Genomic DNA, 12871 nt, shown 5'->3' on the forward strand with positions numbered 1-12871 from the left:
GTAAGATCCTAAATGGTCAGGAGGACGAACGTGTTGCGCTTAAAAAAAGAAGTGTAGTGACAAACACGTCCCACATTTAAAATAAGCTACTTGTATTGCTTAAGTGATTTTATTATAGAAAGTTACTGAGTGCTTAATTACTCATGTCATACAAAATGCTTTCAACAGGTTTGTTTCCGATGAAAGCGATAGGAAATAAGTAACAGTTTCGCCGCAAGGGCGAAGCAATGAAAGCGATAGCAAGAAAAGCGGCCCGTGATGGACGCGCTGCTACGCTGCAAAAACACCTGCCCCCAGGCAGCAACTACCGCGCGAGCAGACAGCGGAAGGGCAAGGTTCTCCCTGCGTAAATATTAGAAGAAGCGAGCGAGCTGGCCGACGACTTTTAAATGCGCCCGTTGCGCTCCTCGCGCCGTCTCGCTGGTAATGAAAAAACGCTTATAAGCGCCTGCCGTCTCCGAGTCCTGCCAGCGGTAAAGGATGTGTATGTAACGCTCGCCGTTAGCTGCCTGAAGGATCTGCGCTTTGTGGCGTAGTGGTTAGCGTCACGCGCTGCGGAGGGAGAGGTAGCTGGTTCGATTCCGCGCTTCGGAAGCATTTTTCTCAATTATTTTTCTTTGGGACTTATATATATATATATACATACTTATACATATACGGTGCATGACGGCGGCGGCAAAAACCAGCCGAGATTTTCCATATAAGTACAACGTTGCAGGCGCGTCCCTGTTCTCTGCAACCTCGTTGTCACCAAGCCGTTGCCCGGAACCGGCGCGGTCGGTTAGCGCGCGTGCGGTCTCGTGGACCGATTCGTTGAGGTTGGGGGGAGCGCCCTTGACCTGTCCAACGTGTGCGGGAAACCATATAAGTACGTGGTGCTTGATACCGTCACGACCGCCACTCCGGAGCACGCGCAGGGTGACACTAAAATACTTGCACGCCTTACAGCGACCACCAGTTGCCAAAGTTAGCCGTTCTACACACAAACAACCCCCGAAAAAAAATTCCTGGGTACAGGCTGGTATTTCATGCCGCCGTCAACTGCGATATCGGCAAACCCCAGGGTGATCGCCGAATCGGAGCCATCCGAGCAGCAAGCAACAAGCCACCAGAGGCGCGACGTCACACCAGGCCCGTAGCCAGGAATTTTTTTCGGGGGGGCACTTGCTGAGAGCCTTGACTATTTGAGGAAAACGCCTATTTTCATTATTTATTTTCGGTAAAACACCATGTATCATAAAAATTTCGGGGGGGGGGGGGGGGGCACTGGCTACGGGCCTGCGTCAGACGTCTCCCGCGCTGCCATTGGCTGCGGCCGTCAGACCGACGCGGCAGCCGCGCGGCTACATTCAGCAAGCTGACAATGGTGCGATCTTGTACGCATTCCAAATAAGCACGGAGGCGTGGCGTTACATCCAGCCGCACGCGATTGGTCAATGCAGAGCCGTGACGTCTGGATGCCCAAAGCGGCGTGCGAATCGTCTCCGTATGCTGTAGGAACCTGTTGAACGTTTGCCGGATGCGGCTGTTGGCGCCAACAGCCGTGCGGCGAATCGCATCCGAATTCGCACCATGTTCGATGTAACTGCGCGGTAGATAACACGGACGACAAGTAGACGGGGACAAGCGCAGACTATCAGCTAAAGGTTTATTTGTCACATACCACATATATATGACTGGAACAGGAAAAAGAAAAAAAGAAACATGGCTGATCCCTCTGGCATAGGAATCGGTATAACTCGAAAGTGAAACGTGTCTTCACAGACGTAGTTGAGCGTCTGTTGCGCATTCTTTCGCCCCGAGGGCGAAGGCATGAATGCTACAGCAACAAATTGTAATGTTACGCGATGAAAGGCAAGCAGCTCGAAACTTGCAACGCGCTGCTCAAGCAGAAAGGACGCACGGAACGAACATACACAGGACGAGAGCAAACTAACTGCCACATTTGTAACTTATTTCTGCGTGAGCACCGCGCTCCTTTCGTAAAAGCGGCCGCTGCAGTGAGTCAAGTGACCTTCGTGCTCTCAACGCGAGACGTACAAACCACCGCGATCACGAGATAAGCGCACGCACGAGCGACCACGCCCTGTAGACGCGGGCGCTCGTCGCAACGGCGACGACCTTTAAAGCGCGCTCATCGAGCCCTTTGTGCCATCTCGCTAGTGATAACGAAAACACGCTGTAACACCGATCTCTGAGTACCGCCACCGGCGAATGGTGTATATAAATAGCTCGCCGTTAGCCTTGCGAAGAACGTGCCGTCCGTGGCCGAATCGTTTCGCGCTGCGGAGCGAGGGGTCGTAAGTTCTATTCCCGGTGACGGAACTTTTTCTTCTGGTTTTTTTCTTTGCCCACTGTTAGTCTTTATATTTTACAACGTCATATCCGTGACGGAAATACGTCAGTGGAGCCGTGGTGGACCTCGGCATAAAATACTTTCGTGTTAAAAAAGAAAAGTTGGCTGTTAACAAACAATGGGAAACAAAATGTGTGCACTTTGATTCGTACCATGTGTCCAGCACCTAAGCCCGCACAGAAGTAAGCAATTTCCAAGACTCGTGCTCAACCCAAGAGTCCTGAAAATTTAACGTCTTGAAAACAAGAAGAAAAGCGACGCTCACGCTCGCTGCTGGACTTGATGGCGGTCTCCAGCCTGTTGAGCTCCTGTTCCACCTCCCTGAGCGAATACTCGCGGCTCTCCGGCGCCACGGCCACAGTCAAGCACGGATCGGTCCCGAGGTAGCTGCAGCTGAGCTGTCCCTGCTCGGTGAGCCTCACTATTGCCCCCTGCATGTTCCTGGGAGAGAGACAAGAATGACCATCACTATAAGTAGAACTAAGAGACGAGAACGCCAAAGACTGTTAGTTCCAACCAATGTTGCGTCTAGCAAAGAAAAACGAGCCCTTAAAATTACCCTTCCTTCGTTCACCACAATAAGTGCACTTTAGTGCTCATTCACTGAACAAAAAAAACAAGGAATGAACATTTGATTTTCTTTTTTTAAAATCCGGTTTCATTTTTTTAAAGTCACATTTTCGCAACGAATTAAAATGTTATACGAAGTAAAGCTCACTCCTTTAGCACTTTAGACTTGGCGTAATTGAACAAAATGGCGTAAGGGAAAGCGGCCGCTGCAGCGACCTTCTTGATGTTTATAACTTGAACGCAAACTTTGGGATGAGGGCACAACACGTACAAAGGTATGAGCCCTCTGCTGATCCCCTCTAAAGATACGGCGCGCACGACCGCGGGTGACCACGCCCGGCCGGCCAAGGTACGTACGCATTTCCTGCCGGAGCAAGGTAATTCTCTTCCGGCACCCCCCCCCCCCCCCATGCGCCTTTCGCGCGACATAGACGGCCGACGCGCTATCTTTGTTTGAGCCACGACCATCGGCAGCCCACGCACGCTTTAACTCACCCATAGCACATAGCACATACGATGCGCTGAGCGATGTTATCGATTTGGACTTTATACGAAACATGACAGCGACGGTGCCACCCACAGCAATAATGCGGCTGAAGTGTCCATACATATAAATGTTTAGAGAAAGCAAATTTATCACTGATATTGAAGAAGGCAACCGGCAAGGGAGTTGCGAGCTCATTCGACAAACTCAGTAATCGTTCGACTTAGAGCGATCCGTCACTGGCTGAGTGGACGGCAAAAACCAGCCGAGAGTGTCCATATAATTGCTAGCGCAACAAAATTTGTGGCCGATGACTTCGCGAGTGAGTCCAAGTGAGCTAGGCTCAGTGGAATAGCGTGCCATTTTTTCCCTACTCTTCGGGGAAAACTCTTCGGCAATAAAATTGCACGCAAACTTTATGTTTTGTTCGTTGGTATCAGTATGTATGACGTAACCAGTGGAGCCCATAGTAGCCAGGAGCACTTCCTCCTTCACCGACAAGTGCACACATCGTATGCATGCTTCTTTTGAATCAACGCGCACGCTTAACTCGTGCTTTAGGTGGTGAAAGCCAGGCCGCGTGGAAAGCAGTCTTCACGTGGCGTCGTAAAACAAGACCACGTGTTTTTCCGGTTAAAAGCGAACGAGGTCGCACCACCTGCACCCCACTGTTCGCGAGTGCACCCATGTGGCTTTGTTTTCAATCGTCGCCTCGGCGGTGCCGCTTTGTAGAAAGTTCATTTACGGCTCACCAGATTTTGCAGTACAAGTTTACTAAGGCGCCACCATGCTTACACGCATTGTTAGCCTTAAGCAAGGGCGGGTTTTTTTTTTTTGTTTTGTTTTTTTTTGTTTGTAAACGCATTCAGCTCACCCTACAGAAGCTCAGTAAAATTGTAGGGACGAAAACCGTACATAAAAATTCGAAGGGCAACAGGCAACTATAGGTTATGCATTGCACACATGCACACCTCCGTGGGTACACGTTTTTGTGCGTGTGTTTGTGGGTGGAGGGGGGGTGCGCACGCGAGAGGTACTTGTGAAACATCCAGACAGAAATTTGAGTGAGCGCTATACACATACCTGGTTGTTCTCAAGGTTGAAAAGAAGGCAAAAGCCAATGAATGAAAATAAAGCAAATCCGACGTTCTGTACTCTTTCAACAATCATTTCTTTCCTCATACACATGCTGTGTGTGCGTGTGTGCATGCGTGTGTGTGTGTTTGTGTGTGTGTGTTCTGCATTTGTTTTTGTTTTTTAGACAATACTGGTTTTTATAAACATTCCATGACAGTAAGCCTCATGTCGTTTTGCACACGAACTCTACGTTCTTGTGCAAACTAAAATGAATAAAATGTTGAAATGACACTGAAGTGACTAATTAACGAAAACTAGTTAATTAGCTTTTTAATTATCGTCTTCTTGTCTGTTTGTCTGCTTGTATGCGAAAGTTGTAGTGCGTGACAATTTATGGCATACCCATTTTTTAGAAATCGCAAAAGTTGCATGTAATTTGAGATATTCATAATCGAATATTAACGATGATATCTAAATTGATCGCACCCGGCGCGCAGGAAACGCGACCACTCTGTTACGTCACACCGGAATTTCCCGTGACCAGGAAGTGACGAAATTTGAATGAAGGCGTGTCGCGGCCGTGCGTGCTATTCTGGGCATTGTCAAATTCGTAATGGTGGCATTTTAAGCAAATAAGAGAGACCGTAGTAACCCTCTGGGCCAATCAGAATGGACTAATGGCGGAATTTAACAACATGACGGAGCTCGACCATGTCCAGAATAGCACCCCGTATCTGTTCGTGAAAAGCGACGAAAAGTTAAAGTTTTAATCACCAACCAACTAGCTGACAGTCCATATTATTACAAGTGGTATGAAAATATGTGTCAAGTTGATCGTAGTTTACATAGCTAAATGTTACGAAGAACAGCGTAAATGATGCGTCACAGAGCGCGTCACGCTTATCTGTACAAAGTTCAAGCGGGTGCCAGAAGTTGATTTGCTCATATTGTTCGTGTCCTTGTAATGTACGCGTGAGCCGACTCGCATGCGAGCAATCAGAAACTCGGCACGCGCGCTCCCCCAACTACCTGAGCGAGAAAACAAAAACTAAAGCTTTGCAAGAAAGGACTATAAAGGTGAAGAGAAAAGAGAGAGAGAAGGTCCGACATTCCCAACCGGGTAGATCTCTGCACACCTCTCGCTTAAAACGTCGCTTGTATTTTCTTCTTTTCGTTTTCTCAAAAGCGTACTGATCGAAGAACAGGTCGCCTTGAGGATGTTGTTCTCGAACATCGGTGCTCTCTTTATATCCTTGCATTTTTTCTTTCTCGGGGCGTACGGTTTACGTACGGAACAACTCGTGACGGTAGCGTGCTATGAAATGAACCTTAGCAACGTGAACCTCAACGATATCGACAAAGGCGTGCGTCGCGGAATCTGAGATTCGGCCAGCCGTCAGGAGAAAGCGAGAGAGGCTGTTGTTAGAGTCACTGGAGCTGTTGTGCCCGGCTAGCGCAACCGTGGCTCGCCTGCGGGTGCAAGGCGCCACCTCAAGCGGCGTGCGCAGTGGAGAGAGGCCGCGATGCTTACTGTATCGTCGTCCTCGCCAGCGCAATCGGAGCCGACGAGAGCTGGGCAGCCCACTTAAGAACGGTGTCGTGGTACACGAGCAGCGTGCTCCTCTGCGTGGCCATGAGCAGCATCAAGCTGCCTTCCGTCGCTGCGTACAAGCGCAAGAAGAAAAAAAATCACAAATGAAACTACACGACAAAATATGCCATCTTGTCTTCAGCGTGCGCGCTCAACATATCGTTTAGTGATCGTGGAATATATCAAAACTCGTAGAGTGCCCGTGTAGATATAGGTTGCTCGGGTTCTTGTTTCTCAGCCGCGCGCAGATGTGCGCGTGACACGTAGTACGTTGAAAACCTGCCATAACGCGATGACGCCTGTAATATGAGGGTCAATTTTGGGACCACGAACTGGAAGACGCTCGTACCTTATGCATAGTAAATAAGAAAAAGACGCTTGAACTTCTGCAAACTTGACACGAAAATATAACGAGAGGCACCCCCAAATTCAGTGTGATAACTCCGTGCTATGTCCTTTCATCATCCTTCTTTTACATGTGCGCCGTCATAGCTTTCGATGTTTTCACTCACTTAACGAAATGCCATACAGACAATAGGTGCTAGAACGCGAATGACGGGGCAATCACTTTTCTGGCCTTTCAGAGTGCGGCCTGAAAAACGATACTCTATGCCGGCGTCCCGAAAAGGCAAGCAGGCAAAAAAAAAAAGGGGGGGGGCGTTACGATAAGAGCATAGGCATCGCGTGGTGATGATATACGCAAGGACTAAGCGGCCGTAGCGAGCCGCATGAGAAATTCACGCTGTACTACATAGTATAGTATGGATATAAAGTGGTGCAATAGCTGCTTTTTGTCGTCATATTTTCAGGAGAAAGTCGTCTTGCCCACAGGCTGAACTCTGACAGGGTGTTTCAGATAAAAAATTTGCAGTGGCTTAGCTCGGCTATGCCAGGATATACGTAGCGTTAGCAAAGGTTCAGCTGATTATTCTTAGCTTTCCAAATTGTCTAGGATTATTAGCCTTCTTCTGTTCATTCTTCGTACGCTGAACCGCTAATTGCCAGGCAACTACTTCGGGATCCGGGATCCGATGAGATAAGCTTCTCGGCTCTTCTGCGCCGTTGAGCAGCATTTGCGCTCTCCTTCTCCTTACCCACCTGCAAACGCCAGTCAGAGGCGCTATCAAGCGGCTCCAGCACAGTGTCAGACGGCGACTGCACAACGAAGGCGAATGGCTGCGCGCGCGCTGGCGCCAATACGTCTGCCAAGGCTACGACGTCACTCTGGAAAGCGTAGACCGGCGGCGGCCAGTCGCGCGCGGCGGTGGCGGAGTCTGCGCGCGCGCTGGCGCCATGCAGCGGCGCAAGTTTGTCTGCCGCGGCTACGACACCACTCCTCCTGAACCCGCAGACAAGCAGTGGCGAGCCGCGCGCGGCGGTGTCGGAGAGCGCGTGAGATGCCAGCTCCGGTGACCCAGCTGTGTGACATCATTGATCCTCGCTCATGCACAGCACGGCTCATGAGGATCCACGCGAAATCGGCTCCGGCTAGGAAGTGTAGCTAACGCTACAAAAGCACCAAGTATTAAAAAATTAAGCATAGGTGCTACGCGTCTCCAATTAGCGCAGTATTGTTCAGAGCCATATACAGCACGTCAGAATATTTTTTAATCCGTAAAGCTCGGAAATTAACAAAGATTGCTTAATGAACTTTTTAAACAGTAACTCTAGAGAAAATCTTCAATACAGAAGTTGTAGCGCTTGTTCAGAAACGTCGAATTTTTCATAACTCCCCTGCTTAATTTTTTTTCCATTCTTTAAAGCGCTCGAATTAAAAAAAGTGCCACGTGACACCGCCTAACGCGCGGCCCTTTTAGTGCCCTCAAATGTAAGTTGAACGAATTACCAAAAGCTGTTGCGAGCACGAAGGTCGATTGAGCAGGCTATCGGTGACTGCGATGGACGCTAATTGATGGTAGTGGCGTACCGTCTAAAAAAAAAAATCTGCGAAGGAGCGGCCGCCATGTGTCAGCGAATCTTTTGTCTCGGTCCTTCAACACGCTGTCACCCTCGCCCAGAGGCGTAGCCAGAAATTCTTTTCGGGAGGGTTCAACCATGCTTTATGTATGTTCTCGTGCGTGCGTTTGTATGTGTGCGTGTGTATATACGCAAGCAAAATGGAAAATGTGGGGGGGGGGGTTGAACCCTCCCCAACCCCTCCCCACCCCTGGCTACACCCCTGCCCTCGCCCCTTCCAATGTGTTTCTTCACTGGTGCGAAAAGAAAATAAAAAATGCCTACGGCTGCATCAAATGATGCCTACGGTCTCATGTGGCATTTGCTCCGTGGCTGCCGCTTTTTCTTTGAAGAATTTTGTTGTTGAAACGATGTGCTCCTTTTGTCCCTTAACGCCCATCGCAGTCACGGATAGCCTGCTCAATCGACCTTCGGGCACAGAGCAGCCTTTGACAATTCGTTCGACTTACATTTGAGGGCACTAAAAGAGCCGCGCGTTAGGCGGCAGTCACGCGGTATTTTTTTGAAATTCGTGCGCTTGAAAGGAAGGCCGGGAAAAAATTAAGCAGGGGAGTTATCTTACGATAGATTGACAAATTCGGTGTTTCTGAACAAGCGCCACAACTTTTCTATTGAAGATTTTTCTCTAGAATTACTATTTAAAAAGTTCATTAAGCAATCTTTGTTAATTGCCGAGCTTTGCGGATTGGAAAGAGAGAGAGATAAACCTTTTAATGAAGCTGGAGATGTTTGCCTGGCTGTTCGCCTGACATGCTACTCTAGGTGCTGGGTGACGATTATGATATATACAGTGATAACCACATAACACATACAGTCACACAAGTTTACAAAGTTTGGTTCAGGCTCGTGGCCCGCAAGAAATTCAACAGCGCTTTCGTGGCACGTAGCGCACAGGTGCTGCTTTGCCATGGGCCCAGAACATGTCGCAACTCTAAGCACGATCCCCGTTAAAGATGCAAGGCTGCCTTCAGAGAATGTCTCTCTGATGCGTATCGCTTGCATTCACAAAGAACATGATGTAAATCTTCTTGGACGTTGCATTGGACGCACATTGGTGAGTCCGACAGCTTAATCTTGCTCCTGAAGTAGTTGTGTATGCGACGTTCAGTCTGATGCGGTGCAAGCATGTTTCATCTTGCCTGTTTAGGTCTCGCGGCATATCAAAGTTACACGATGGGTCAATCTTGTAAAGTGGTCCATACTGGTAATTAGCATCTGTCCAGAGGGATCGCTGGAGCCGCCAAGCGTGTGCCGATACGATTGTCGCGGCATCTTTTCTCGAGAAAGGTATCTTGATGGTTTCTCTCGAGGCGTCATGTCCAGCTTTGGCAGCGTCATCAGCATGGACGTTGCCTTGTATTCCACAGTGGGCAGGTATCCACTGCAGAGCAATGCGGTGATGGAGGTCACAGGCTTTGTTGCATAGATATTTGATGTCCATGACGAGTTGGTCTTGCGTGCTTGGGGACTTCAGACGTGCTCTATATGGCTCAATAATACTGCGCTAATTGGAGACGCGTAGCGCGTATGCTTAATTTTTTAATACTTGGTGCTTTTTATCTGAAACACCCTGTATAGCTGCTTGTTAAAGCCTCATCACATCACATACATCAGGCATGGCAGTAATGAAATTACAATAATTAAATTACTTTTTTTGCCGTAATGAGTGACGTAATGAATTAATTTTGTGGTCTGGTAATTTAGTAACGTAATGAATGACTTTAAGTGATTAATTTCAAAGAAATTAATCATTGCTTTCCCAATTACTTTTGACTAAAATATGGTATGCCCGCTTCCCAGTGGCATAAAAAACGCCAGGCCTGCGCTGAAACCGCAGCACAGTCACAGCGAAAGCTGGAAGAGCGGCGTTTCTAGAGCCCGTTAAGCTCTCTTGGGGCTGCAATACAAGTACACTAGAAAGGTACCCACTACGCCACAAATCAAAATTGTTGTGAGGTTCGGAAGCACCCACTAAGCCATTATTCGTCATTCTATGGAGAAGCGAGGCACCAGCTACACGTCTGTAAGGCATTATGTGCACTTTATTGACGTGACGACTGATGACGATGAAGAATTATGGCTCAGCCCTTTGTAATGGGTTGGAATCTTTAAATGGCCCACCAGTTATGCAGTTTGCATTGGGTGACGCCCGGTCGCTATTTCCCTCTCCCGTCATGCTGTATACGTTGACGTGGAAGAGAGACGGGGAGGGGGCAAAGAACTTTATTGAGACCCCGAGGTAATGGATCATGCGCTTATGGGCTTCCTTGGCAACCAATACAAGTGTACTTGCGAGGAACCCACTACGCTATAAATAATTGTAATTTTTTAGAAGTAGGGCAGCAGGCACTGTGCCATTTTTCGTCATTCTACAGAGAGCGTTGGTACCTGCTAAACGCATGTAAGGGATTATGCGCACTTTGTTGATTCTGCGCCGGATGACGATGAAGAATTATGGCAGTGCCATTTTGTAATGGGTTGGAAGCATTCAACAACCTACTCGATGCGCAATTCGCAATTGTTTGACGCCTGGTTACAGAATTCGCGTTGTGCGACGCTTGGTGCTTATTTTAATCTTCTACCACGCTATATTGCATATGCTAATGTGGTTCCTTCCCGACATGAAGCCTGTATAGGACCTTTTTGCAAAGCAGTTTCAAGCACCGGCATGGCTCAGAGGTTGAATACTGGGCTCCCACGCAGAGGGCCCAGGTTCGAACCTCGTTCCATCCTGGAATTTTTTTCTTATTTAGTTTTTTTTTTCTTATTTCGAGCGATACTGGTTACGGACACCGGCGGCGGCGGCGGCGGCGGCGGACAACTACGGCGCCAAAAACGGCCGGAGAAATGATCTCATAACAGCTTTCGCTGTAAAAAAGCTGACCAATAAAGGAAGGAAAATAAGCATGTAGATAATCTGATTGCCAAGCGTCAAGCGTGCGAAGCTGAGCCAAAATATCTGAGATTTCAATGTATATGTGCTGCAAATAAAGTGTGCATGAGTTAGGGCATGAACGACGAACTTTTGTTAAAGTAATTTCAGAATAATTCCTTTACATTTTCAAAAGTAATACTAATGTAATGTCACTACTTTCGACCAGTGTAGCTTGTAATGCAATTTAATTAATTTTAGGAGTGATTTTTCCATGCTTGCCGTACATTTATTATTCAGACCAAACGCAATGACAGGCACGGAGCTCCTTATTGGAAACGCCTCAGTTGTCACATCGAGGTGTGGTCTATCGACGTCGTGAGACAGGCTGGAATGGACTCCCGTACAATATACCCTGACGAGCGAACTAATCGCCAAGAATTAAATTGCTAACACGCGAGACGGACAACAACGCAGAAGTGCGCATCTAAGGAGTTGTCAGTTAATTTGGCAGGTGCGATATACGATAGGACCCGTTAAACATTTGCCATACACCAGTCGCCCGAACCCCACGCGCGACACCAACAAACGCAGTTAAGCACCATATAATTAATGCAAAAAAGCTGTAGTTCCGATCAGAGAAAAAGAAGAAAAAGTTCAATCGACGTTTTTCACACAGCAGTAAACGAGAAAAAAAGAATTGCGTAAAGTATGACGTCAACTTTTTTTCTATTCTCATTTCTTGATGGAAAGTGACACAAAGTTTACAGAGTGTACCTTTGAAACGTTAATACACGAGCGATGCTCGTTGTTCTAATGCGTCGTTCTTCTCTGCACACACACAAAAAAAAGAAAAATATATAACCTTATAGTACATTTCAAACAAGATTCCATGCGGCCCGCCCTGGTAGCTTAGCAGGTAAAGTACGGGAACTACAAGTAAAGGACCCATGTTCATTCCCCGGTCACTACGGCCGCATTTTGACGGGGGCGATATGCAAGAACACCCGTGTACATAGACTTACGTGCACGACACAACACTCCAGGTGGTCAAAAATTAATCCGGAGTCCCCACTACGGCGTGCCTCATAATCATATATCGTGGTTTTGGCACATAAAACCCTATGATTACATTTGCATATTACAAGATTCCATATGACCACACAAGATCGCCGGACGCGAAAATTACGTGCTCTATGCTAGGCTTCACTGTTGGGCCTCCCAGTAACCAAAGGATCACTTACAACTTGGGTAGGGAAAGAAACACGCCGCCGTGAAATCCAGAACTTTTAAGAAGTGAAGCTCGCCGCTTGGCTTAAAGGCAAAGAATGTGTGTTCACCTGAAAAAAAAAAAAAGAAAAAAATTTATGACGGCTCCCTCACGCTTACTCTCTGATATACTCACCTAGAACTAATATTAGTGATGGGCAGTTCGAAAAATTTGCCACTTTTATGTCAATGGCCTCCTCTCCGATTGAAACAGACCAGTCCGCCTATGAAAAAAAAAAAGTGATGGTTTACAAACCATGTGAAGTTCTCTCTCGTGGTGCATATAAGGGGGGAACATCTCGCAGACTTACAACAACGCGTTTCCCCTTCTGAAGCCCCTCGGCGTCGTCTGTCGGTTTTTTCGACGCCTCAGTAGCAACAGCCAGTGTCTGAAACCTAAATAACGACTTAATCAAGCTTATGTCGGTGACACTTCGGCTTTATGCGCTAGTAAACGGCAGCAACAAGGTTCTCGTAATGCAACACTTTGTTGATGTGCGGCAACAGACATAAGTCTCCATTGATCAAGCATGCGTGCCCTTATTTCTTTTGTCCATGTTTAGCGACCGCTACAGCGCACGACGTATCTGACGTATCTAAAGCTAGGAAGTGATCGATATCGACGTTTTTAAAGACATCACACGATGTTTCGCTATGCGTTTGCTTGGAAGCGCT

General features: G+C 47.7%; 1 protein-coding gene across 1 annotated transcript in view; it reads right to left on the bottom strand.

Annotated features, from left to right (window-relative positions):
• LOC119382850 (protein PTHB1-like) overlaps nt 1–12871 on the bottom strand; it is a 40180-nt gene that overhangs the window by 27105 nt on the left and 204 nt on the right. The window contains exons 2-6 of the mRNA XM_037650730.2: nt 12508–12603; nt 12333–12420; nt 12172–12267; nt 6019–6148; nt 2622–2797 (exon numbers count right to left, since the gene is read on the bottom strand). Coding sequence (XP_037506658.1) covers nt 2622–2797; nt 6019–6148; nt 12172–12267; nt 12333–12420; nt 12508–12603 — 586 coding nt within the window. The remainder of the gene's footprint in view (nt 1–2621; nt 2798–6018; nt 6149–12171; nt 12268–12332; nt 12421–12507; nt 12604–12871) is intronic.

Source organism: Rhipicephalus sanguineus, chromosome 1 (genome assembly GCF_013339695.2).
Source record: "Rhipicephalus sanguineus isolate Rsan-2018 chromosome 1, BIME_Rsan_1.4, whole genome shotgun sequence".
Taxonomy (NCBI): Eukaryota; Metazoa; Arthropoda; class Arachnida; order Ixodida; family Ixodidae; genus Rhipicephalus; species Rhipicephalus sanguineus.